Source organism: Cyclopterus lumpus, chromosome 18, assembly GCF_009769545.1.
Source record: "Cyclopterus lumpus isolate fCycLum1 chromosome 18, fCycLum1.pri, whole genome shotgun sequence".
NCBI lineage: Eukaryota > Metazoa > Chordata > Actinopteri > Perciformes > Cyclopteridae > Cyclopterus > Cyclopterus lumpus.
Genome location: NC_046983.1, coordinates 2,596,626 through 2,622,653, shown reverse-complemented (window position 1 = coordinate 2,622,653; position 26,028 = coordinate 2,596,626). Strand labels below are relative to the sequence as shown.

The 26,028-nt window shown below is 45.7% G+C and overlaps 3 protein-coding genes across 7 annotated transcripts; all 3 read left to right on the top strand.

Annotated features, from left to right (window-relative positions):
- Positions 1-731: 731 nt before the first annotated feature.
- On the top strand, positions 732-14,431 carry LOC117747489 (adenylate cyclase type 2-like). Of its 4 annotated transcripts, XM_034556751.1 has the most exons (28): positions 732-946; positions 1,567-1,623; positions 1,779-1,850; positions 2,688-3,656; positions 4,371-4,568; positions 4,660-4,821; positions 5,303-5,452; positions 5,870-6,024; positions 6,164-6,275; positions 6,372-6,499; positions 6,613-6,771; positions 6,852-7,011; positions 7,410-7,586; positions 7,731-7,762; positions 7,912-7,971; positions 8,141-8,204; positions 8,283-8,380; positions 8,486-8,570; positions 9,662-9,799; positions 9,886-9,963; positions 10,386-10,561; positions 11,647-11,731; positions 11,868-12,026; positions 12,215-12,361; positions 12,451-12,558; positions 12,682-12,796; positions 12,935-13,059; positions 13,146-14,369. In XM_034556751.1, exons 4-28 carry the CDS (start codon positions 2,922-2,924, stop codon positions 13,275-13,277), a joined length of 3,738 nt encoding a protein of 1,245 aa, XP_034412642.1. In that variant the 5' UTR covers positions 732-946; positions 1,567-1,623; positions 1,779-1,850; positions 2,688-2,921; the 3' UTR covers positions 13,278-14,369. The 4 variants fall into 4 exon arrangements, with proteins under 4 accessions (XP_034412642.1, XP_034412641.1, XP_034412644.1 ...); XM_034556750.1 differs by lacking the exon at positions 1,779-1,850; XM_034556753.1 differs by lacking the exons at positions 1,567-1,623; positions 1,779-1,850 and having other exon boundaries at positions 13,146-14,431.
- A 107-nt stretch (positions 14,432-14,538) lies between these two features.
- Positions 14,539-21,837, top strand: si:cabz01101003.1 (ubiquitin carboxyl-terminal hydrolase CYLD). Its single transcript, XM_034556778.1, has 17 exons — positions 14,539-14,675; positions 14,928-15,145; positions 15,889-16,006; positions 16,175-16,332; positions 16,487-17,008; positions 17,210-17,315; positions 17,638-18,113; positions 18,215-18,380; positions 18,474-18,615; positions 18,742-18,864; positions 18,987-19,078; positions 19,468-19,531; positions 20,097-20,295; positions 20,399-20,507; positions 20,610-20,728; positions 20,813-21,020; positions 21,113-21,837. The coding sequence occupies exons 2-17, from the start codon at positions 14,975-14,977 to the stop codon at positions 21,295-21,297; spliced, it is 2,958 nt and encodes a 985-aa protein (XP_034412669.1). The 5' UTR covers positions 14,539-14,675; positions 14,928-14,974; the 3' UTR covers positions 21,298-21,837.
- An 802-nt stretch (positions 21,838-22,639) lies between these two features.
- On the top strand, positions 22,640-25,537 carry emc4 (ER membrane protein complex subunit 4). Of its 2 annotated transcripts, none has more exons than XM_034556963.1 (6): positions 22,640-22,789; positions 23,311-23,434; positions 23,533-23,647; positions 24,151-24,304; positions 24,389-24,549; positions 25,132-25,537. In XM_034556963.1, the coding sequence occupies exons 2-6, from the start codon at positions 23,328-23,330 to the stop codon at positions 25,165-25,167; spliced, it is 573 nt and encodes a 190-aa protein (XP_034412854.1). In that variant the 5' UTR covers positions 22,640-22,789; positions 23,311-23,327; the 3' UTR covers positions 25,168-25,537. The 2 variants fall into 2 exon arrangements, with proteins under 2 accessions (XP_034412854.1, XP_034412853.1); XM_034556962.1 differs by having other exon boundaries at positions 22,642-22,789; positions 23,292-23,434.
- Positions 25,538-26,028: the final 491 nt, after the last annotated feature.

Here is a 26,028-nt window from a genome sequence, read left to right as displayed (position 1 = left end):
TGGAAAACTATTTAAATAATAAACTAGTTCCTCAGACATACAGTCTCCAAAATAATCAGAACAATCTAATACCACTCTGTATGAATATATTAAGTTAAATTACTGCTTTAAAAATGCTAGGCTACCAGTAAATATATAAATATAGTCAGGAAACTGTACTTGTAGTTTTAAAAGTAAAAGTACTAAATGCAGAATGCAGAATGTCCTATTTTATATTATTATATATATATGATATTATGACTTTGTTGTTACTCATGCATTCATGTAAACAGCAGGATGTTGTTGAACTTTTAACTAGTTATTATTTGTTTATTTGTTATAAATAATCATTATGAATGATTGGAGGATAAATTCAAATTATTTTAAAAATAATTCAAAGGAAGGGATCCTCACATTTGAGAATCTGGAACCATAAAAATAATGCAAGATAATTAATTGTATGTCAGTCAGCTGATTGATTAATCAACCAGGTATGTATTTATATTTAATTGAAGTACATTAAATGTTCTACATAAGTAAATGTAATGTGTTGTTGTTATTGTTGTTGTTGTTGTTTTACCTGTCCTCCCTCTCCATCCCTTCTCTGTTTGTCTTCCCCTGTTTGCTTTGCTGGACCAGGGCGCGCTCGTGCCCGCGATGGCGATGCGCGACCCCGCGCCCTGCATCCACCTGCTTCCTCGCTCGAACCCTCCTCGCGCGCGCGCGCGCGCACACACACAACGCAACGAGAGTCGCCCGCGCGCAGAAGTCTCGGACCTCCCGACTTGTAACGACCGTGACTCCCGAGAGGAACCGTAGTTGTTGTTGTTGTTGTTGTTGTTTTTAACGGCACGATGTTGACGGGTTTCACCGGTTTTTACCGGTTTTAACGGTTTTTAAAAACGTGTCCAGCAACGGCCGGTGACGGGAATGAGGCTAACTGACGGTCACGTTAGTCAACAGCGAGGTAGGAATGTTCATGTCCTCAGCCTGTGTTGTTATTGTGTATATATATATAATATAAATACATATTTGTATGCATATTATATTCATTATTCATTTTGGTCGTTGGTTCAAGCTGTTAATCAACTATAACCTAACTAACGCTAACTAACTAGCTTAACTAACTAGCTAACTAACTAGCTAACGTTAGTTGTTGAATTTATAGAAAAATACAACTAAGCTAGGTTTATTCATCCATAATTGTTTTAAAAGTTGATAAAGTTGCAGCCCTGGGTTTAAGTACAATAGTCTGTAATTTAATGTATTTTTTTAAGGTTGGTAAAATCTAAAAAGTGACTGAATGGTCCAGCTACATTTTAATAAATCCTAAATACAGTTAAATATAAATAGATGTTCACTTTTGGATTAATTAATCACCAGATTAATACTGTCTTACCACAAAAACACTATGATCCTGGCTTGATTTTTTAAACTCGGATTATAGAAACCAGCAGACAGGGAAAACATTTATTTTGATTAGGGAAAGAAATATTATTTTTCTAGCAATTTATTAGGTAATTGTTTCACTAATTGTTTCACTAATCCCAGAATTGTTTGAGTAAGTTGTGTTATTTATTCTTTTAGGTTACAGCTCACGAGCACTTTGCTGAACAATGTTGTTGCCAGCCAACCTCAACTGAGGTAAAGGAAATAGAGCATTAAACCCGTTCTTCCAAAAACACCACGACATTCTTCTGCTTGCATGCATGAACAAAAAAAAGCCAGCGACAACACGCTACTTCCTTTTTTTTGTTTTTTTTTAAACGTGAGTACATAAAGTTGTGATTGCTCTGTAGATGACAAAACTCCCACTTCGTGCAGTCGCTCGATGGAACCCGTGTAGTTTCGCACAGAAACTTATTGACAAGGTGACGAACATTTGCTTATGCTCCGCTCCTGCGCGTGTCCGTCATTATCCTGTTTGTTTTCTTTCTTCTGAAGTCTTGAGTGAGCTTTGGAAAACCCCCTCTTTTTGTGCTTCTACAGCGTAGTGACACCAGCAGGCCGGGGAGAAAAGAGACACCGGTGGAACAACAATGCGTGTACTGTGTTCACCGAATAATGTCCCAGTTGAAAAGTGTGTCAGCCTTTAAAAAAACCCATTTATTTAGTTTGTGCTGTAAAAGGAGACGGCGTGAGGGCAGGTTGATCACGGCGAGCGGATGAATGACTTTTTAATCCCTCTACGGCTTTGCTATCAAATCATAATGTGTACCTGTGAACAGAGAGACAGATTAAAGGGCCGACTTTTCTTTTTCTTTTTCTTTTTAAATCCTGGAATTGATGGTGACATTGGAGCCGGCTGGGTTATGACAAAGGCCGTCTGAACCGTCAGATGACGGTGTAGGTGGTGACTGGGGAAAAAAAAGTATTTAATGGGCACTGGGCGCGTTGCTCACGTGTCATTCCGGTACACACCTGAACAGTGGAACAGTGTGTGTGTGTGTGTCAGGGGAAGAGCACGCAGCTGGACGAACGAGTTTCTTTTGCATGATGGGGAAATGACAAAAAGAAGTGTCATTAAAAACCATGCGCAGGTAGAGACTTCCTTTGCTGTTGGGAAACAGACACGACCTCAGGCTCTCAGCTGAAAACATGTTCAGCGGGGAATTAATACTTCTAGATTAGTGTATTCTTTGCTCTGTGCTGATTTGTGTTGTAACTTTTACGAATTGTTTATGTTTTTCTTTGTCTTTTTTTGGCAGCGAGACTCCATCCAGCATGCATCGGCACTCGTCGAAGGAGATTGTGCTACGCCTTAAGATTCCTTATCAGCGATCTTGGACTTTCTATTGAGTTTAGATTGAATCGGTATCAGCAGTGGAACTTCTTGGATGTACACGAACGACACCCGACAAAGAGGTAAAAGTGTGTATTTATCATGACAAGCAGACGGAGGGACAAAGCAAAGTGACAAGTCGGTCGACGGAGGACTCGCAATGCCGGAAAAGGTGCAAGATTTTCAGGAAAAGTGGAAGTTTGGAGAAGAAGCTGCGGAGGTGCATTTTGCGCCGGACAGTGCGGTCGACTCCAGCGATGGAGAGGGCGCCACGGTGGAGCTCGGCGACACCGGTGAAAGGAAAGACGGAGTAAGCAGCGACGTTAACATTTTCAAAGGAAATGACGGGTACAAAAGCAAATTAAATGCCGACGACTCAGGACTCAGTGAATCCCAGGTTTCCGTAGAGGTCGGTGTGGCTAAAACAGAGCAGGCGCCCGCACCTCTCGAGGCCAACCCGTTGTCGAAGGGAACAGGTGTGACCGCGCAGGCTCCGAGTCATGATGCCCCGGTCGCCGATACCGACAACAGCGCCGACGCCTGTGATGGACGCTCCGGCGAAAAGAGGGAAGCCATCCCTCTCGTTGGTGTTCCTGAACCCAGTTTGGAAAACTCCGTCGTCTGCGGCTCGCCCGAATTCCCCGACGCCGTGTACAAATACGGCCAAACGAGGGACAGCATCGTCGATATCAGGTGGGGCGACGAATGCGCCGACGAGGACATGCGGAGCACCCGGTCCAGGCGCAGTGTGAAAGAGGGGGTGTGCTGCTGCTACCAGGCGGTCCACAGGGCGTTCCTGCAGTGCGTGGAGGAGACTCCGGCCATGCTGTCTGGACTGGTGCTGTCTTTGGCCTTCTGTGTGGCCATCATCGTCCTCATTCCCGCCACAGGGAGGGTGAGACATGCGTGTGTGAGGGGGTGGAGGGGGGTGCGATGTTTGACTAATACATCTAGTTTGTTGTCAAATCAAATTATAGTTAAAGTGACCAAATAGGAATTCAGTTTCCAAAGAAAAGCAGTCCTCACCTCAAGAGAATTTGTTGCAGTATATAGTAAATATCTTTACTCCAAAAGCAACTTTACTAATCCCGATAGGAAGGTGGTTTTAATTTGTACTTTTAGATTACGGTTCATTGCTCTGCGAGGCGATAAAGATATCTCCATAATACTCTACGTGCCGCGATTGTCAACGCGAACACTTCGCAGAACAAAGTTTTAAATGTTGCACGAGCAGATTAAAAAGCATCGCGCCGGCTGCTGAAAGCTCGGCCTGGCTTTTTCGGCTGTCTGATGAATGAAGACCTTTTCATTTCAGTCCTTCGTGTAGAGCCGACAGACATTTTTTAATATATTAAACAGCTGAGTCAGACCAGGAAAAACGCCAGATAAGTCTTTGCCGGTGCGTAATAATAACGTGACGTTCTCCTGCGTCTCCCTAGACATTCCTTCTTACTCCTAGTCGCCCCACAGCAAACCTTCATCGAGATATTACTGCCCTTTAAAAGTTTCACACGCTGACCCATTCAACAGCAAATCCAGAAGGAGAATTCGAATTAGAGCGCGTGTTTTTTGTGTGTCTTTTTTTTGTGTGTAACTCATCTCTCTGCAGAACATCGACGCCCACGTGGCCGCTCTGTCGGTTCTGTGTGTGGTTCTCTGTCTGAGCGCCGTCCTGCTCGTCTGCCTGCCCTGGCTGGCCACCGTGAGGCGCTGCGGCGGAGCCCTGGCCCTCTTCGTCTGGGGGACGCTGTACGTCATCGCCATCGTCTTCATCTTCACGGGCGGACCCGTCACCGCGTGGGAACAGGTGAAGACAGGAAGCACACAAAGAAACGGGAGAGAAATAAGGAGTTTTTGTTCCCCCCCCCCCTTTTTAAACTGCTCTTCTTCCCCCTCAGGTGGCGTTTTTCCTCTTCCTCTCTCTGAGCGTGTACACGGTGCTGCCTCTCTCTCTGACCTGGGCCCTGATGGTCGGGATCGGGACCAGCCTGTCGCACATCATCATCATCAGCGTGTACGTCCCCGTCACAAACCCGGAGAAGCCCGAGCTTGTGATGGAGGTAAAAGATTTAAGTAGATTTAGCAAAGAGTAGCTTAGCATCGCACAGGGACTCGAAACAAGGGGAGATACAATGCCTTGTAATGGTTGGAAAACAAATATGTGGACATAATAAGGCATCAGATGTAAATGTAGACACATATTTGCAAATGACCTGCCAGAGAATAGTATCCAAATTCTAAAAACCTTCGGGGCGGGGCTTCGGTCGGCCTGCATAAAGCTGCCTTGTGGTTTTGCACCGTACAAAACAAAACACATGCAAATGATCCGAATCACGGTCTGGGGTAAACAAGTAGAGTGTGCCTTCCAGTTATATACGTCCCCGGTAATAACGCACACAAATCCAAAGCAATGAGGTCCGCCTTTCTTGCAAAACTCTGTCATTGATTGATTGGCGTATTGCAAAAAAAGTGGACCAGCTGGGGTTAATGAAAGTATCGATGCTCTCCTCTCCTTTTCCTCCTCTCGACTTCCCCTCTCAGCTGGTGGCGAATGTGCTGCTGTTGGTGTGCGTCAACTTGGTCGGGATTTTCCACCTGTGGATGACCGAGCAGGATCGCAGGATATCCAATCACAAGAGAGAGCAGTTCAGCGCCATACGCTCCCAGAAGAAAATAAGGAAATATCAGCAGGTTGGAACGCTGGCTATTTTGTTTTTTTAGCTTTATTCTAAATGCTAAAAGAAAGCAGCTCAGTTCTTTATTTGCTCTGCTTTTCTTGCTCGTTTTCATTCAGTTACTCTGAATCGTTATTTTGTAATCGCTGTCATTAAAGGGCCCTTGGCCTGGACAGCCTGGGTTTAGTTGCTGTATGCTTTTCTGAACTATTAGGTCAACAGATTAATCATTCACTAGCCAAATAGACACCATTCACAGCGGGTAAACAAATAGATGAAACGCATCCCGCTTGGTAAACACGGCATCAAGGGGACTCCAATTTCTTTTACAGCCTGTGTGAACAGATTGTCAAAAGAAATCCAATGACCCAGTGTATAAGGTCTCAGAACTCCCCCCCCCCCTGCCTTGTCCCCTCTGTGTCCTCGGCAACAGGAGCAGCTCCTCCTGTCGGTGTTGCCGCGGTACATCGCCATGGAGCTGAAAACCGAGGTTATAAACAAGCTCTTCAAGTCCAAGAGCGAGGTGAAGTGTGAATCCAACCACCACAACTTCCACAGCCTCTACATACGCAGGCACAACGACGTCAGGTGACGACCAGCTCAGAGCTAAATCTAGAGAGAGCGAGGTGTAAACGCCGAAGGCGGCTGAGCGCTCGCGTTTGCTAGTTTTTGTTTTGGGTGTTTTTTTCCGTAACTCGTCTTTGCCTCCACCTGTGGGTCCGCGTAGCATCCTGTATGCAGACATCGTGGGCTTCACGAAGCTGGCGAGTAGCTGCTCGCCAGAAGAGCTGGTCGCCGTGCTCAACAAGCTCTTCGGCAGATTCGACGACATCGCCAAGGTGAGAACGAGTGGGCACGGACAACGTCTGGAAAAAAAAAGGGAAACCCTGGATAACTCCCGACTCCCCCCTCCCCCCCCCGCTCTCTATCTTCAGAAGAATGGGTGTCTCCGCATCAAGATCTTGGGTGACTGCTACTACTGTGTTTCTGGTCTGCCCGACCCCATCCCAACCCACGCCAGGAACTGTGTTCAGATGGGTCTGGACATGTGCACGGCCATCAGGTCGGTCCTTTACCCCCAACGTTATTTCATCTCTTTGTTTTCCTTCTGGGATTATTTACTATTTTATTATAAAACACAATTTTGTGTCCCCCCCCCCCCCCCCTCACTCGTAGTAAACTGCGAGAGGCGACGGGGGTCGAGATCAGCATGCGGGTGGGTGTCCACAGTGGCAACGTGCTCTGCGGTGTGATCGGCTTGCAGAAGTGGCAGTACGACGTGTGGTCACATGACGTCACGTTAGCCAACCACATGGAGTCTGGAGGTCTCCCTGGGTGAGAAAGTCTCCGCGACAGACACGCCTCTCTTTTAAAGTAATCACGTCGGTCACTAACACTGTTATTGTTATTAACAGGCGGGTCCATATCACGGAGGAGACGATGCAGCACTTGAACGGAGCGTACGAAGTGGAGAACACGGACGGTGGGAGTCGGGATGCTCTTCTTAAAGACAGAAAAACCTACCTGGTGATCGACCCCCACCAGCCGGACAGAAGTATCAGGAGACCCAAAGTGGTGCGCTTGATTCAGAGCTGTCAGAAAACTCATTTGTGCACATTTAGAACACAGAAATAGCATTTATGTACTCGTTTATTAACTTTTAAGGTCAACAGCATGTTTCATCTGTAGTTTAACTACATTTGAACCACATAAAAGGAGAAATAAGAGTAACGACGCATTTTAAATTTGTTTTGGTTGATCTCACTTGGTGTGAATCTGGTATTCTAACTTCCTGACATAGACTGTATGTGAGGATACAGAGAAGCGGGTTGACCTTAACTTTGAAAAGCTAATTTAAGAAGAAGAGGAGCGACATCTTCCTCGTGGTCTACGGGCATCCGTGGAGCTCGCAAACCGATCTCTTAAGTCGCCGTGATCCGAGTCACATGAAGCGGTCTCCGTCTGGATTTCAGGCCAACGCTCTCACGCCAGGCGAGACCAGGCAGCGGGCGTCCATTCGGATGTCTCAGTACCTGCAGTCCTGGCGGAATATCACCCCCTTCGCCGACCTCAGCGACCCCGGTGCCGCGCCCCCCAAGAAGCCCATCGCCACCGCCAATTTCTCCATCAACCAATCACAGGGGTCGACGGTATGTACTTTTGAATAAAAATACGCATGTTTCTTTTCAGGGACGAACTATCTTTATTACAGTCTTCTGATCTTTTGTAGGGCAAAATGTATTGACTGTGTGTGTGTGTGTGTGTGTGTGTGTGTGTGTGTGTGTTTCCTTCAGGAAAAGCCACCTTACCAGAACAACCCCGACTGGTAAGTTCCAGCATTATTCCACTTCGGTAGCATCAGAATAAAGTGTGCGTGACGCGAGTGTTTTAGGGTGTAGATGAGCACTTCCACAACATTTGTTTTTAGTTCATTTCCTACGTTTGTTTTCGTGTTTCTGACGTGTTCTCGTTTAGTCCCAGTCTGGTGGTGGATAACCAAGGTCGGGGATCACTGGACACGGCGGACGACACAGTGTAAGTTTGATCTGAAATAACAAAGGCAAAGAACAACGTCTCTCCCTAAAGATGTCATTGTTTTTTTGAGAAGAGATTCTTTTGATCTCATTTTACGCGCCTTCTTTCATATTCTGCACTTGTTTTCACGTCCGTCCTTCGACTGTTTCCTCTTGTGTGTTTCACGAAGGAGGAGAACAAAGACGCTCAACTGTCTGACCCTGATGTTCAACGACTGGAGCCTGGAGAAAGAGGTGGGCTCTCTGCATCTTCACGAAACAATCCTTTTTTTCTGTTTTGCATCAATAACCGGTTTTTTTTTCGCCTTCCAGTTCAGCCTCTCGGAGGTCAAAGGTCTGCACCACTCAATGAGCTGCATGGCGTTCATCTTCGTCACCATTTTCGCCGTCCAGATGCTCGTCTCTGAAAAGTGAGAGTCGCGATCGTACTCATTACATTCTGAAATATCATCGTGGCCGTCCTCACATTATATTTTTTGCGATCCCCCCCCCCCCCCCCCCCCCCCCCATCACAGAAATTTTGTGATGGCGGTGTCGTACGGCGTGACCTTCCCCGTGCTGGTGCTGCTCTTGTCCGTCGCTTTCACTGGATACTTGGAGGTAAAGGAACTACTTCCTGTTTCAGAATAACCGATTTATGACGAGGCTCAAACAGACGCACGATAACATTAGGAGGACTCTGCACATCATAGATCAGGCAAACAAACAGAAAAGAAACATTCTGGTTAGCGTAGATGCCGAAAAGGCGTGCGACCGGGTAAATTATATAAGATAAATATAACTAAAACCCAAGTGCTCACTATCAATTATACACCACCAAAGGAGATCAGGGAAAAATACAATTTAAATTGGAATCTAAAGAAAATTAACTATTTAGGGGTAGAAGTTACTAGGAATTTATCAGGACTACATAGGGCAAATTATGATAGGATTAACCGAGAATTATTAAAAGATATACATAGATGGACCACCCTAACATTGGATTTTAGCTCAAGGATTGAATTAATAAGAATGAATGCATTACCCAGACTTTTGTATTTGTTTCAAGGATTACCAATAAAACACAATTCATAGCATGGGACAGGATGAGATCCAGATTCATTTGGGGGGGGGAGGCCAAGAGTGAGATTCAGAACGGCTTGGTGCACACTGGTGGAAAAAGGGAGGATGAGGAGTTTTCAAGACCTGAAAACAAAATATGACCTGGATTGACGGGAATTTTACAAATATTTACAGGTACGGGATTATTATGGGAAACGGATTGAACAGGAGCTCTCTAGAAGTGAACAAGGTGGTACAAGTAATGATTGATGCATATAAAGGGAACCGGGTCAGGACTATAACTACACTATATAAGGCATTGATGAATGACGCAACAGGGTATATAAAAGAAAAATGGGAAGGAGAATTTGATATGGAAATATCTGAAGATGAAAGACAACAACCTGTTCACGAGTTTTCCTGGAAAAATCTAATACGGTTCTTTATTACACCTAAAATATCAAATAATTATCCTGAAACAAGAAAGTCATGTTGGAGAAATTGTGGGTCATCTGAAGCAAAACCATGCACATATATTCTGGAATTGTCACAAAATAATAGGGTTTTGGGGAACGGTCCACAGGATAACACAAGATATTCTGGGATACACATTTCAAATGAATCATAAACTGATGTACCTGTGTTTTCAGAAGTGGCGCACCAAGATGCCGCTGAGCGTCCAGTGGATATCGAGCTTGTCGCGCAGCGTCTCCAGCAGGGCGGCGCTGCGACTGTTTGTGTCCGTCCTCTGCGTCCTCACCACCCTGATCATGGCCATCCTCAACTATGTGAGCTCCTCTGCTGCCTCACATCTTCTTTCATAGATAGAATTGTTGTTTTTAAATGATGTTTTTTTTTAAAATTTGTCTCTCAGTTTTTCCTCCCCGGAAACAACTGCAAGCTGATGACCAACAACACGGAGCTGCAGAATCTCAAACTCCACACTGGTCCTGTACGTACCCGCACATGATCATTTCCCGTTGTTATTCATCCACCTTTCATCTCTTTGCATGCCTCAGATTACAGATGCACAGTCAAAGAACTAGAATCGACAGCATACACAAGTATTTTTTTAAATGAATAATGAATAATTTGAATTCTACTCACTTGACTATTAAATAACTTACGTTGAAGCTGAGCGTTAATGTAAAATTCCTGCGTTCATCACACTCTCACATGGCTGCTTTTCATTATCAAAGAGAACATAGTTGTCGGGTGACGTGGTTTATTTTTCACCGTTGAGAAGCAATAAAACATTTTAATTCATTCTTTCCTTCGCTGAATCTTCAATAAGCTAGTTTCTAACCCCAAGAAAGGGCTCTCGACTTGATTCTTTATGAGCGTTGACGTCACATTCTTCCTGCCGACGTCCAGTACTACCTGTACTGCTGCCTGCTGGCCATGCTGGGGGTGGTCGTGTTCGTCAGGACGAGCTTGTCCGTGAAGGCTCTGCTGCTCACGCTGGCCGTGGTGGTTTACCTGGCCCTCTTCCTCCACGTCCACGCCCCGAGGTCCGCCTGCCTCGTCGACCTGCTTTACAACGACACCAAGTGAGTGACGGCGGAAAACAACGTCGGGGGGGGGGGGGGGGGGGGGGGGGGGGTTTCGACGCCGTGTGCCTGGAACGTCGTTGTTAGTTTTCTTTTTTTGCACATTGAAAGAGTGAAATCCAAGATGTCTCCGTAACAGCAATGAGCAGCTTTCTAGTGGGGAAATGATTACACATTATTATTGATATCATCAAAAAATGGTAACATTTGAGAATCATCTTGGGTCTTCTTTTCCAAAGTCAATGAATCAATAAATTAGAAAAACACAGATTATTCACCAATGAAAATCTCTCTCTATCTCTTATCTCTCCTTATATATATTTATTTATTTATATATATATATATATATATTTTGATATATATATTTATTTATATTTTTATATATATTTATATGTTTATATATAACAATATAAATAAATATATATATTTATATTTTTATATATATATTTTGTTATATTTTTATATATATTTAGTTATATTTATATGTTTGTATATAACAATATAAATAAATATAAATATAATTGCCCTTTCCAAATTAAAAGTTACAAAATACTTCGCAATAACAGCATTTAGCACAAAATATCAAATAAGCAGGACAATAAAAAAACAGATGAGCAACAAAACAGAAACAACAGAAACTCAATTTAAATCAGACTTAACAGCTTTGACCGCCACTGTTCAGTTTAATTGTGTACGTACAGTATGTAATATTCTGCCTATGCTACGGCGTGTTAATAGACAAGCGGCTACAAATGAGAGGCATGAAAGTGGGTTGTGAATACGCATCGGTCCGCTCCGGCTCCCAGTAATCCTGCTGAAGTTCACTTTCCACTCGTCCACATTCACTCGGCGCTTCCTGTCGTCATCGCGCCGCCTGCGTGGCTCAGCCGAGGTGTTCGATTTCCTGCCTTTTGTTCTGGCACTCAGGGTCCAGATTGTGAATCCTTGTCTGGAGTTTCAGATCATTTATTCAAGAGGTGGGGAGGGGGGGGGGGGGGGGGGGGGGGGGGGTCAGGCCCCATTGACTGAGAGACACAAGACACTCTGGATTATGTGGCTCTAAATATTCTTTTTTTTCTCTCCAGGCCGGGCATCCTGAAGGACCCTCAGATCATGTCCGGGGTCTGGCTGGTCATCTTTTACATCGTATGCCTCATACTGGCCAGACAGGTATGTGTGTAAAATGACAAACATCTTCTGTCATTTACATCCTAATTTATTCACGCGTGTTCGTACGCCGTCCCCTCTCTCTCTCTCTCTCTCTCTCTCTCTCTCTCTCTCTCTCTCTCCCTCCCCCCCCCATCAGGACGAGCTGGGCTGCCGCGTCGACTTCCTGTTGCGCCGCTGTTTCAAGGCGGAGAGAGAGGAGATGGAGACCATGGAGAACGTCAACAAGCTCCTCCTCCAGAACGTCCTGCCGCTCCACGTCGCCTCCTTCTTCATGGGCAAAACCATTCGCAACCAGGTAGAGAGAGAAAAACATTATTCATTGACCACCTGGAAGTCGACGTGTCCTTGAGCAAGACACTTAACCCGGAGTTGTTCCCTGTAGCTGTTCTACAGTGTATGAATGTACCATGATTGTAAGTCGCTTTGGATAAAAGCGTCCGCTAAACAGGTTTGACCACGTGGGAGTCCTTTCTCTTGTTTCAGGACCTTTACAGCCAGTCGTACGACTCCGTGTGCGTGATGTTCGCCTCGGTGCCTCAGTTCAAAGAGTTCTACAGCGAGAGCAGCGCCAACAGGGACGGTCTGGAGTGCCTGCGCTTCCTCAACGAGATCATATCGGACTTTGACGAGGTACGGAGGAAGAAGACGTACGTTGATACAGCGTCGCATTTAGCGTCTCGGAACTAATGCCTCTCTCTCTCTCTCTCTCGCTCTCGTAGATTCTCTCGAAGCCCAAATTCTGTTCGGTGGAGAAGATTAAGACCATCGGCAGTACGTACATGGCTGCTGCGGGGCTGAGGCACGCTCCTCAGGGGGAGGAACAAAAGGTGCGCTCGGTTCATTCACCCCATCGGTGTGAAATATCTTCCGCCTCGTTTGTCCTCGTTTTACACGACACTCCTAGCAAAGTGTCTCCCGTGCGTTTACATGATCTCTGGCGCCCCCTGCAGAAGGTGGAGATGTCCTACACCCACGTGCGCACCATGGTGGAGTTCGCCATCGCTCTGATGGACAAACTGGAGTTCATCAACACGCACTCGTTCAACAGCTTCAAACTCCGGATCGGTGAGCCTCTTCCAACTGGGCTTTCCTTCTCCTTATTTTCTCCGTGGCGTTTGTAAAACACTACGCCTTCCTGCTTTGCTGTTTGAGATGAGAGAAAGAAATCGCTTTAATAATTTCTATCTCCGGTTTCACCTGCAGGAATAAACCTCGGCCCCGTGATCGCAGGAGTGATCGGAGCTCACAAACCTCAGTACGACATCTGGGGGAACTCCGTCAACGTGGCCAGCAGGATGGACAGCACGGGAGTGCTGGACAAGATCCAGGTGGGTGGGCGGGGCTTATTTAAATCACCGCGGATCGTTAATGCTTCACGTCATTCACGACGTCCGGTTCTCTTCTCTGCTCTCAGGTGACGGAGGAGACGGCCCAGATAGTCATGAGCGTGGGGTACAGAGTGACCCTCAGAGGGGTCGTCAACGTCAAGGGCAAAGGGGACCTCAACACCTACTTTGTGAACACCCCGCCGTCGCCTCACTTCTGAGCTTCCACGGAACTCATCGCCCGATGTTAAAGAACCCGGGGGAACCAGACGGCAGGGTCTGACCCCGACGCTAAACCCCCGTGATCGTCACGACCTTCCGCGCGGACTCGATGTAGCGTTTCCCCCCGTTGATGTTTTTTAACGTCCGCGAAAGGAGCCGCCTTTGTCTTTCTGATGAGACACTCGGGGGTCAAATGAAGACGACAGCCGGCGACTGACAGCAAAGAGCTTTCTATCAAAGGCTGGAGAACCACGTCGCTCACCGTCCCTGGGTTCATGCCCCATTACGCACCTTTAACTGTATTATTCTGAGAACATAGGACCTGAAATCAGACTGTGGTACGGTTAACATGGCCGACAGTGTTCATGCGTGACTAATTTACAGTTTGATGAAGGATATTATAGAGGTAGCTCATGCCTCAAATAAGCAAGATTAAAAATGTGTTTTACGTTATTTACTATTTTTCAAAGCTGCGAAAACGGCATTTTGCGATTCAACCCTCTTTTTTTTCGGATTTAAATGTTCCGTGGTACAGAACAGGCTGTGTCTTTAAATGTAGGACCTCCGAGGGTTCGACGAGACGACATCAGGGGGTCACAAAACGATTCATCGGAAAGAAGAACAACACTAGCTTTGTTGTTGTTGTCTCTAATCTATGCTTATATTGTTAAATCCTCCATAGCATACCTACTAAGCAAAAATGGATAATATTCAAACTCACTCACATAAACCTGTACAGGTACACACAGCTTTTTTTGGGGGGTGTAAAACCCCCCGAAAAAAAGGAAAGGAGCCACTGGCCAGTGGTCTGATCTCACTCACTGTTGCCATGTAGATTTCACAACTGCCCCAAACTGACACATGATGCTGCAACACACGGTACAAGGATGTGTGTTTTTGCTATGAAAAGTCAGATAATGCACATTTTACATTGCACTATAATGTTTTTTTCTTCTTCTTCTTTCTTTTAAGCAATGTAATATATATATATATATATATTTATGTGAGGGGATGACGTGTGAATGTAATTAAAGAGTTTGAGTATGTTCAGTACACGGAAATATTTTTCTATTCTATTTATAAACTAATACAAAACACAACCACCGGTGTCTTTTGTGTATTATTTTTTTTATACAGCCAATATATCACATGCATATATAATATTTACCTTGCCTATCAAGAATGGGGAATTTCCCCCCACCCCTGTATCCGTAACTCCCACATGCGCTCCGATTGGCTAAAACCACTCCCCTCGCGGAACTTCTCTCACTCGCTATTGGCTCCCCGGCGCAGTCCGTCACGCCGCTTCCGGCTTCAACGGTTGCGGTTTGTTATTGAAGCGCAGCTCCTTTAAATGAGAGGGGAAATGTTGACGGGCGGGGGAGTTCACGAAGTTGGTGAGTGTTTGATAAAAAACGGTTTAAAAGTCAACTGCGGGGTCCGTTCGGACAACGCGTAGTTTTAACGGTTTTAACGGTTTTCACCAACGGACTTGTCTGTGAACGTTAACGTAGAACGTTTTTAAAAAAGTCGGTTCGCTAACTGCCGTAAACGCTACCTGTAGTTACCGTCGCTAGGTGGACTGACGTCGCGGCCCTCTTGTCGTTTCATTTAAATATATGTATATATATATATATTTTTTTTTACAGGACACGTAAAGGTTTTAATTGCTCTGTGAACCGGGCGACGCTTAAAAATGTCATCGGCTCACGATCAAGTCAAGAAGCGCCGCCCCCCTCAAGTGTTTTTGATCTCGACCGACCTGAAGGTCCAGGACCAGCTGGACGGTACCATTCTGCTGCAGCGGGGGTGGATATGCCACGAGCAAGACTCTGGCAAGAACAGAGGCGACTCCTCTTGGGTCAAGGTATTAACACACGTTAACCTATTTTAAAATGTAATGCACAATTCATTTTAGCGATGAAACTATTTAGGTACATTAATTTAGCAATTATTTCATTAACAACAAAAAGTATTTTTTACTTTGTAGACAAACCAGGTAATTTCATTTATTTGTTAATCTGTAGGTTAATTGATACTGAATATAATAATCACTTATTTACATCTAGTAAGTGCACATGTGTCTTGCAGACAGGTGAAACATAGAGTATGTGTTCACATACCTGAACACAGGATAAATAAAACATTGTAAAATACACTAAATATACAATAACATTATGTCAAAATAAATCTTTGTACCCACCAGACAAACTCACTAAACAACAAAATAATATATATAATATATGTCAGTGACAACATGAAACTTACTGTATATACACAGCCGTCATCATGATAGATTTTAAGATATATTTTTAATGACACTTATTATTATATGTTTTTCTATTTTCTTATGTAGTTAGTTTTTGTTTTTTTAATTATTTGTTTCACACATTTACATACACAAATGTAACTTTTTTTTTTAATTAAAAAAAATTAAAACATATAATATAAAAAAAAAAAAATCTTTTGATCTTTTCCAACTAAATACATACATAAATAAATATAATTTCTCACCTGTCAGACCTGTCCTCATTCCTTTCCTCCCCTCTCCCCTTCTGTTTGTCTTTCTTTCCTCCGCCCCCCCCCCCCCCCCCCCCGTTTCCCCCACAGGTGTTAGACAATGGCTGCATGTTGAAAATAGAGAGGAAGTACCTGCTCGAAGTCCCGACTGACCTCAACGGCCTGTTGGAGCCCGTAGGGGAACCGGAGGCTCGCCTGAAACTTCTGGGTAACACATTGATAGTTAGTTGGTAGTGGTGTCACAGTGCTGCGCCTACTTGTATTAATACAATGAACATGTCGGGGTTGATCGGGGGAACAATGGGGATTGTTACGTGTGAGATGAGTTGCTTCCTCCCTCTGTCGTGAGCTCTTTCGTTGTTGTGTGTTTTCCCAGGTAATCCCGGGAAGCTGCATTATTTGGCTTCATTGCCGGTCGATTCTCCGCTGTGGGTCCAGATCGGCCCGCAGGACGAGCTGGCGGAGGCGGACCTTAAATACGTCGGGCCGCTCACCCGCGGGAGCAGCGCCGTGCTGTTTGGGGTGCAGCTCAAGGTCAAATTACATCCAGGACACAAGTAGAAACCCTTCTTAGGGTTGAGGATTTTACAGGATAACAAAAGAGTTTCTAAGATTCTCTCACCGTGGAGGTATGTGATTGGTCAGAGTTTACCTGTGATTTACTTGCTCCTCCCCCTCCCCCCTGCAGGGTTCAGCGGTCGGCATGGGAACCAGCAACGGCTCCTACAAGGGCCAGCGGCTCTTCAGCTGCCCCGACGCCTGTTCCCTCTTCCTCCCGGTCAGCCACATCCGGCCCCGCAGCTGGTCTCGAAACACCTCCTCCGACGCTCCCGAGCAAGCCCGTGAGCGAGACCGCCACCGCTCCCGCGGCGGCAATAACCCGCCCGGCAACGGGCAGAACAGCAGCAGCAGCAGCACCGACCGGCCGAGTCCTCAGCAGCAGCATCACAGTCGCCACGTCAGCCTCCACCCGCGTCGATCCTGCAGCCCTCCTCAGGCTCTGGGCGTCCTCTCTCGCACGGCGGAGTCGGCGCCCCTCGCGGCTCAAAACCAGGTTCAGGTCCGAGGCCCCGCGTCGCCTCCGCGGCTCCACGTCGGCCAGCGGGTGTGCTTCCCCCTGGAGACCGGCGGCGTCTACGGAGGGGAGGTGTGCTTCTTCGGTCTGCTGCCCGGCCGGGCCTCGTCGGGGGCGTACGTCGGAGTCCTGCTGGTCAGTACGAAGCGGGAGACGACTCTGATTCTATGAAGAAAACACACGTTATTTTCAGTTGAATTCATCATATTAAACATTGGCATCTCTACTGTCGACGAAATTGACCTAAGAACAAGTTCCCCGGCATCCAAACAAAGCTCTCTCTCTCTCTCTCTCTCTCTCTCTCTCTCTCTCTCTCTCTCTCTCTGTGTGTTACAGGACGTTCCTGTCGGTAACTGGGGCGGCCTTTACAAGGGAGAGAAGCTCTGCCACATTCCTAGTCCTCTATATGGACTACTCCTGCCAGTCAACAAGGTTTCCTCAGGTACGGCAGCTGGTTCTCAACACGGCCTCAGACGCTGTGTGGGTTTTAAGTCCTGGTGAGAATTCACTGTTGTGTTCAGGGACGCTCTGAATATACGGCTATTTATTAACCTGTTGCCTGTAGGATCATTAGTGTTTTCAGTGGTGTTGTTGTTGTTGTTGTTGTTGTGCACAATACCAGGACCCTGAAACTGATTTAAAGCTCTACGTCGTAATGTGTTTAAACACTTCACATCTCTTGACTGTTTTCTTATGTTTCGATCATGAAAAGTTGTTGTTTGTTGTTGTGAAGGTGCTACATGTAAACGTCATTGTGTCCCCAGAGCCGAGATCCCACCGCCACAACCCTCCTCGCCGGGTCAGCAAACCCCTCCTGAAGCCGGCCCCGCCCCCCGTCACCAAACCGGGCCCCGCGACCCCGTCTAGCTCGGCTCCCAAGGTCGCCCTGATGCCTCCCAGCAAACCAGGACTTAAACCTCCTCCGCTGCCGCCACCCAAACCCACCCACAGGGCCACGCCCCCTCTCCCACTTCCCAAACCCCGCAGCCTGGCGGTGTCGCCGCCCGCCGCCGCCGCCGACCAGCAGCCGCCGCACACCAACGGCGCCCTCGGCCCGCCTTCGCCGCTGAGGTCGCCCGACGGCAGCGAGGGCGCAGAGCAGGAGGACGAGGAGGCGGGACCGGAGGGCGAGCTGGAGGTGGGCTCGATGGTCGAGGTGAACGACCCGCCGCTCGTCGGGGTCATCCGCTGGATCGGACCGATCGGAGGGATTTCGGAGCCGGTGGCAGGAATTGAGCTGGTGAAGCTTTAGGAGCTCAGTTTAAGTTTTATTACAGGAAACTAATGCTAATGGTAACAACTAAACCAATGTGTGTGTGTGTGTGTGTGTGTGTGTGTCAGGACCAGGAGCTGTCTGCTGGAACCGACGGCAGTTACCTCGGCGAACGGCACTTCCGTTGCCCGGCCAACAAGGGGCTGTTCGTCAAGCTTCGCAACTGCAGACGGGACTCCAGGTTTCCGGCCCCCGAGACGCCCGTCAATCAAGTGGAGCGATGCAACTCCATAGGTGTGTGTGTGGGGGGGGGGGTGTTAAAGCGTAGGATACATTTAAAACGTACCCCACGAGTGGTTTGATGACGTCATACTGTCTCCCCCCCAGCCTTTGCGGACTGGGGCAGCGAGCGCGTGGAGGAGCACACGCCGCCTTCGGACGGGGACGAGGCCGCGGACCTCTACGACGGCTGGAAGAGAGGCATCCAGGGTCACCTGAACTCGTGCTACCTGGACGCGACGCTCTTCAGGTAGAAAACGCAGAGGCGGCGGCGGGCGAGGCACATGTTAGCCGTTATCTAACCGTTGGAAAAGCCGTCCAGAGGATCTGAGAACATTTATTTCTGCATATAAATTGTTCCGTTTCCCCTCTGCAGTCTGTTCTCCTGCTGCAGTTCAGCAGACTGGGTCCTGTTCTGTCCGTCTGACCCTGAAACCGACCAGGACTCCAGTCAGGCTCAGGACCTGCTGCGCTGTGAGATCGTCAACCCTCTGCGACGGTGTGTAAATGTGTAGAGATGTTTTTATTTATTCATGCTACCACGTAAAAAGGGCGTTTTTGGTCCAAGTCGATAAGAAACTTTCCTGTTCTTCAAGTGCTCGTGCTGGTATGTTTTTGAAGGAATGGCTACGTGTGTGCCAGTAAGACCATGGCCTTGAGACGACTGCTGGAGGCCGGGAGCAGCGACACGGGCTTCACCAACCAGGAGAAAGGTACCCGCCCACCCCCCGTGTGTGTGTGTGTGTGTGTGTGTGTGTGTGTGTGTGTGTGTGTGTGTGTGTGTGTGTGTGTGTGTGTGTGTGTGTGTGTGTGTGTGTGTGTGTGTGTGTGTGTGTGTGTGTGTGTGTGTGTGTGTGTGTGTGTGTGTGTGTGTGTGTGTGTGTGTGTGTGTGTGTGTGTGTGTGTGTGTGTGTGTGTGTGTGTGTGTGTGTGTGTGTGTGTGTGTGTGTGTGTGTGTGTGTGTGTGTGTGTGTGTGTGTGTGTGTGTGTGTGTGTGTGTGTGTGTGTGTGTGTGTGTGTGTGTGTGTGTGTGTGTGTGTGTGTGTGTGTGTGTGTGTGTGTGTGTGTAGGAATGCTGTCATGCTGCCGTTCTGTCCATCAGATCCAGAAGAGTTCATCAACAAGCTTTTCCAGCTCCTCCGAGTCGAGCCACTCCTCAAGATCAGGTGACATCACACAAAAGAGACACACACACACACACATACACATCCTTTATTATAATGTGGGTTGAAAAGTTATCTCACCGGAGTTCAAACTATTTCACCGCATCTCAGTTATGCAGCTGCACTTGTTGTGTTGTGAGAAGGCGACGAGGTGGATGACCAGTGACCTCATGAGCCTAGAAACATTATTTTGTGGTCGGACTAAATCAACGGCTTAAAAGAGTATGAAAAAATATTATTCAGAGTTTTATATATATATATATATATATATATTTATATAATTTTTTTTTAAATTAATTAAATGACCTTCACATCCCTAAAAACTGAAATTTATTCAAATATGACTTTATTTAGTTTTAAAGAGCCGAAAACAATTTTTGAACCACAAGATATTTCCTTAATTATATATATATATTAATAAATTATTATTATTATTTTTGAGTGTATTGTCCTGGTTAAAAATGTGACTCTTAAACACGTAAAATCGGTTAAATCGTGCACACAAACATTCGAAAACCAAAATGCGCGTTACAGACTCTGACTTGTCTTTTCCTCTCTCTCCTCATAGGTCGATGACTCGGCGTCCTCAGGAGGGTCACCTCTACCAGCTCTTCCCACCTACGCTCCCTCCCGCGCCCTCCCCGCCCCCCTCCCCGGTCGGTGCCCCCGCCCCCCTCACCTCGCCGTCGCCCGGCCGCATGCGTGTCGCCAGCGTCCAGGCGCTGCTCGAGTCCTCCTTCCTCCACGCCGGCCTCAAGTTTGTCGAGGTCGCAGAAAAAGCAAATCGGGTCACGTGTGAAGCGGAAGTCGACTGGAAAAAGCCGGCGCTAACGACGGCGCCGCCTGTGTTCTTTTACCCCCCCCCAACAGGCGCCGTCGTGCCTCCTGCTGCTCATGCCGCGCTTTGGGAAGGACTTCAAAATGTTTGACGCCATCTCGCCGACGCTCAGCCTGGACATCACCGACCTGCTGGACGACAGTGAGCACAGACCTGTTTTTAGTTTGTGTTTTAACTTTCACCGCGTGCAGCTTCGTTCACATGAGCTGTTGTCGTCGTTGTTGTTGATGTTGTTGTTTGTAGCCCTGAGACAGTGCAGCATCTGTCAGGCGGTCGCTGACTGGGAGTGTCTCCAGTGTTACGAGGACCCCGACATCACCCCCGGTCACGTCAAGCAGTACTGCCAGACGTGCAACACACAGGTACGTTCACTTGAAGCCCTTTTTTTTTTTTTTAAAAGGTTAAAAACAACGATAATAATAATTTGTTTCCTGTGTCTGTCACAGGTCCACAGTCACAGGAAGCGGGCGTCGCACACCCCCGTGAACGTGGCCGTCCCCGGGGGGCCGTGGTCGGGGCCCCTGCGCTGCACCCGCCAGCGGATGTCCCTCTTTGCCGTGACGTGCATCGAGACCAGCCACTACGTGAGCTTCGTGAAGCACGGGCCCCGCCCCGCCGACTGGCTGTTCTTCGACAGCATGGCCGACCGGGAAGGTGAGTGGTGCACTCAGGTGACCCCCCCCCCCGGGTGGAAACGTGTGGGCGAGCACGGTTAAAGTATCTCCCTCCCCCCCTCCCCCTCTCAGGTGGCGAGAATGGCTTCAACATCCCCCACGTGAAGGCCTGCCCAGAGGTCGGCTGCTACCTCGGCCTATCGGAGGACGAGCTGGGCAGAGTTGACCCCGCCTCCTTGCAGGAGTCCGCCCGCCGCCTGCTCTGTGACTCCTACATGTGTCTGTACCACAGCCCCGAGCTCAGCCTGTACAAGTGACACACACACACACACACACACACAGAGAAACTGTGCAAACGTTTTGTCCTCGAGCTGATCAATCGGATGACGCCCGCAATATTAGCTTTTGGTTATTGATAATCGGAGCCCGTGTTACTCGATCCAGTATATTATGGAACGTTCTCAGCCTCTTGGGTCATGTTCACACTTGATCTTGATTTAACCGTCACTGCTGATTTATTGATGCTCCCTTTTGTACTATTTTGTGTTAACGTGTCGTACAGAAAGAGAAAAGGAGGTGTGTATTTTTTTTTTTTCTCCGTAACTTAAGAAGCGTTTGAAACGCCCGTCGTGACCTCGAGAGTGAATCGGTCGTCTTCAGAGTTTAACTGTGCCTTTAATAACGCTCACGCTGTACAGCTTCCATTTTTGCGTGTGTGTGTGTGTGTGTGTGTGTGTGTGAGTATGAGAGAGAGATGCCTAAACGGACTGTGAAGAATGCACTCGGATGTTTAAACTTTTGTATTGCTTACGGTTTGTTTGATACAATACAGCTGCAAATAAATGCTTTGATACTTACCTTCTAGTTTGTTTTTTTCTCTATTATTTTTATTCAAATGTTTCACTCGGCAGTAAAATCTCCCCAAATTAAACAGAAAATATAAATGAGAAATAAAGACAACATTTTTCTTTTGTCTTAAAGAATCTGTAATTATTACTGAGAAATATATTCATAACGTGTAAAATGTACCCAATAAGTTATGTAATTGAAGTATTTTTTTTTTACAGTTATGGTAAGTAACAAACAAAACACATTGTGTATACAACATATAAATACACCAGGGGAACCGACAAGTAATTAAATTAAATTAAAACCATGTGAAGCCTTTATTTATTTATTTTTTACGTTCAAATATACATTCAAGTATAGTATAGTTTTTGGCTTTCTATCTACTATATACTCTGAGATTATTTAATGAAAAGTGCTTTATAAATAAAATGTATTATTATTATTTAATAGTATTCGTTGACATAGAAAAGTTACTCTTTCTAAATAGGTGGTCAAAACAGACATTTTTCTTAAAACGTTTAAAAAGGGGTCATAATTGAACACAACTGAATATTTCCATGGAAACACAGGCCTCATGTATTATTACTGAGAAAATATATATTTTTATATATATGTGTTTATATTTATTTATATATATATATATATATATATATATATATATATATATATATAAAAATATATATGTGTGTGTTTTTGTACGGAATATATCTTTTCTACCAAATGTTTCACAAAGGGAATGATTTTGAGGAGAGCAGTTCTCCTGAACCGCCACTAGAGGGCGGAACCGACGCAATATCCGGGTCGCCAGCGTAACCGCGTCATCATTACGTGCCCCGGAAACGGCCGAGCAACTTCCTTCCCCCGAGCACGGCGAGCGACATTTCTGCTAATTTCCTGCCATTAAAAACAAACGATATATATATATAAACTGGTTACTCGTCGCGCGGATGTTTCTATAAGGTGAGAGCCACTTGGTGACGGCTTGTTTTAGGCGTGACGTCACGTTGGAGCAGCGACGCCGAGGGGATGCTAACGTCGTTAGCATCGTTTTAATGTTCAGTTTCTCGTTATTACAATGAAATTGCCTCCTTTTTATTATTAGTAATCAATAATCTTTGCTTGTAACAGCCTCCGTCTTGGCTGTTGTACCTGTGCGGCATGGCACGAGACGTGTGTGTGTGTGTGTGTGTGTGTGTGTGTGTGTGTGTGTGTGTGTGTGTATTGGAGGGCTTGACACATGAATTATCTTTATGAGTGACAATCACGACTGCAGGTGCAAAGCGACTGAAGCTGTCGTAAAGATACGAGATACATATATAGATATTTATTTGTTCATTTATATATATATATATGTTTATTTATATATATATGTTTATTTATATATATTTGTTTATTTATATATATATATATATGCCCCATCTGATTTCTGTTTTTTTATTGTTTATTTTATCTCTTTACGTAGCTGCCTTCCGTCTCTTAAGGGTCCAGCAGTGAAGCCATGGCGTCTCCAGGGGGACAAGGAGGAGGAGCAGTGTCGACCAGAGGGGGCGGCGGCGGGGCCAGGAGGATGAAGTGGGCCCTGGAGCTGAGCTTGGGCAACAGCAGGTAAACAAACCCAAGAGCGCATCCAGACGCTGAGTGACGGCTCCAGATTTAAAGAAACGAAGCACAAAGCAGTTTTTTTTTTCCGTTGCGTGTTGCAGGAGCCGTGCCGACCGACAGGGCGGTCAGGGCGACGTCGTGTACCCCATCGGGTACTCTGAGAAACCCGTCCCCGACACCAGCATCCAGGAGACGGACAAGAACCTGGTAGAGAAGGTGAGGCAGGAAGGAGACGCTGCTCTTTATTTTACCGGTGTTTTCTCTTCTCTGGGTTTCTTCTTCCAGCTGTTTTCAAGTCTGACATTTAGGTTTACGTCCTCTATATATGCCCATATATGTGAGTAAAGAGAACAGTTGACCAGAGTGAAAGCTATTACATGATATCTGGGAAATTAATATTGATATTATATATTTTTTTAAATATTTATTTATTTATATATATATTTTTATATATATTTATTTACATATATTTATAGATGTATTTGTTTATTTATATATTTATATTTATCTAGCACCTTTTTATAAAACAAAGTCATAAAGAGCTTTACAACAAAAAACAAATGATAAAAGTAATTCAAATCCAAAAGAAAATATTTAAATAAAGTAGAGCTTTACAAAATTGTATTCAAGCTCTATTCGTGTTGTTTGTGGTGTTTTATTTCTGTTACAAATGTTGGGCCGGAGATGAACACATGACCTCTGACCTCTTGTCTTCGCAGCGCTGTTGGGACGTGGCTCTCGGGCCCCTGAAGCAGATCCCCATGAACCTGTTCATCATGTACATGTCGGGCAACACCATCTCCATCTTCCCCATCATGATGGTTTGCATGATGGCCTGGAGGCCCATCCAGGCGCTCATGTCCATGTCCGCCAGTGAGTATCCGGCTCGTGTCTCGTGACTCCGATCGGAGGCTCGTGGGTTTCAGCCGCTCACGCCTTCGTTCTCGTGTGTCTCAGCCTTCAAGCTGTTGGAGAGCTCCAGTCAGCAGTGGCTCCAGGGCCTCGTCTACCTGGTCGGTAACCTCCTGGGCTCGGCGTTGGCCATCTACAAGTGTCAGTCGATGGGGCTGCTCCCGACGCACTCCTCTGATTGGCTGGCTTTCATAGGACCGCCTCAGGTAACTGACTGTCTGTGTGCGGTTCATTTCCTTTCCTTGGTTCTTTAACTTTGATCCACCTGGTTTTAACACACAAATCCTGGCTGCTGTTCACATTTCGGCCAGTAGAGGGCGAGATCTGCCTTTTTTAAATTCTCTTTATTTACCATGAAGAACAAACTGTATTTACAATGGCAGCTTCTTGGAGAAAGGGGGGGGGGGGGGTAAACAAACAAATGCTCTCATCCTTCTATTTATGGATCAAAATAACAGAAAAACATTGATTATATAGTTTTTATTGGTCGATTTATAAGCAAGGCTCTAATACATACATCATGGGGGGGGGGGGGGGGGGGGGGGGGTTCAACGTCAATATGCAACAAAATAAAATACTACATAAAGTAATGATTAAAGAAATTAAAATATAATAATTATAAATAAAATAAATGAATAATCAGAATGCAAAAAATGAGAAGAAAAAAAATATGTATAATTATTTCCATTATAAGCATTTATAAATGATGTCAATCCAATCGTCCACCCTTCTCCTTCATTTCCAAACACAGACTCTATTTAACCGTTCTTTCCTCTTCCTCTCAACAGAGGATGGAGATCATGGGCGGAGGGATGGTGCTGTGAAGAGGACGTTTGCTGCCGGTTCATATTTTAATAAAGGGGTTAAAAAGCCAGCAGACCATCAAGTTTAACTACTGTATCGCAGGTTATTTTTGACAGAATACAGAACCCAGTTTTTAGGGGGTTAATGTCACTAATACCGAACTTTATAACTCGTAACATTTTCTTTTGGTCTGGAACGGATGTCTTATTAGGTTTTATTCCAATAGAGTCGTATTTTCATTTTTTTTCCCCTATTGTTTTGTTTCTAAATTTAATAGTGAAACTCCTGATTGGCCAGCAACAGTTACTAACCTGTTTTTTTTTTATTTATGAGTGTTTTAATTTATACTTCTATGCTACATAACATAAATAAATTCTGGCTGCAATAACATGTTTTGGACCGCGTGAGTAAATGTGTTGGATAAGAAAAATAATTACACGTACCGTTACGTTACCGTTTCACAGAGAAAGTCTATAAAATATTCTATAAAATCGTTATCGGACTCATCGGCGAAGACGGTTTTGAGCCGCCGAGCTGGAACATTGGAAGCGAGGGAACTTGTTTGCTCAAGCTGATAAACGTTTCAGTCACAACCACAGAAGAAGAAAAGAAAACAGGTTTGGACACAAAGATAACTTAATTAAACAACTCGGTTGCGCAATGTGACGTGTTCCTCGCTGATGTCCCTTCAATATCTGCTGGTTTACTAGTGAATTAATGAGTCGGATCAGTTTTATGGAAATAATGCATTTTACAATAGTTTTGCTTTTTTATTTTTATTTTTTTCTGCCAGAAATGGGACATTTTTACAGCCTTATTTTAACTGTCAATCAATTTTCTGGAGAGAAAAAAAACTCATCACATACATTAATATAACTTAA

Coding starts and splice junctions, on each gene's coding strand:
- LOC117747489 (XM_034556753.1), top strand. CDS start 2,922: ATGCCGGAAAAGGTGCAAGATTTTCAGGAAAAGTGGAAGTTTGGAGAA. Junction 8,571..9,661: donor CTTTCACTGGATACTTGGAG/GTAAAGGAACTA, acceptor CTGTGTTTTCAG/AAGTGGCGCACCAAGATGCC. Junction 12,362..12,450: donor TCATATCGGACTTTGACGAG/GTACGGAGGAAG, acceptor TCGCTCTCGTAG/ATTCTCTCGAAGCCCAAATT.
- si:cabz01101003.1 (XM_034556778.1), top strand. CDS start 14,975: ATGTCATCGGCTCACGATCAAGTCAAGAAGCGCCGCCCCCCTCAAGTG. Junction 17,009..17,209: donor CGTACGTCGGAGTCCTGCTG/GTCAGTACGAAG, acceptor TGTGTGTTACAG/GACGTTCCTGTCGGTAACTG. Junction 18,114..18,214: donor CGGTGGCAGGAATTGAGCTG/GTGAAGCTTTAG, acceptor TGTGTGTGTCAG/GACCAGGAGCTGTCTGCTGG.
- emc4 (XM_034556963.1), top strand. CDS start 23,328: ATGGCGTCTCCAGGGGGACAAGGAGGAGGAGCAGTGTCGACCAGAGGG. Junction 23,648..24,150: donor ACAAGAACCTGGTAGAGAAG/GTGAGGCAGGAA, acceptor TTGTCTTCGCAG/CGCTGTTGGGACGTGGCTCT. Junction 24,305..24,388: donor GCTCATGTCCATGTCCGCCA/GTGAGTATCCGG, acceptor CGTGTGTCTCAG/CCTTCAAGCTGTTGGAGAGC.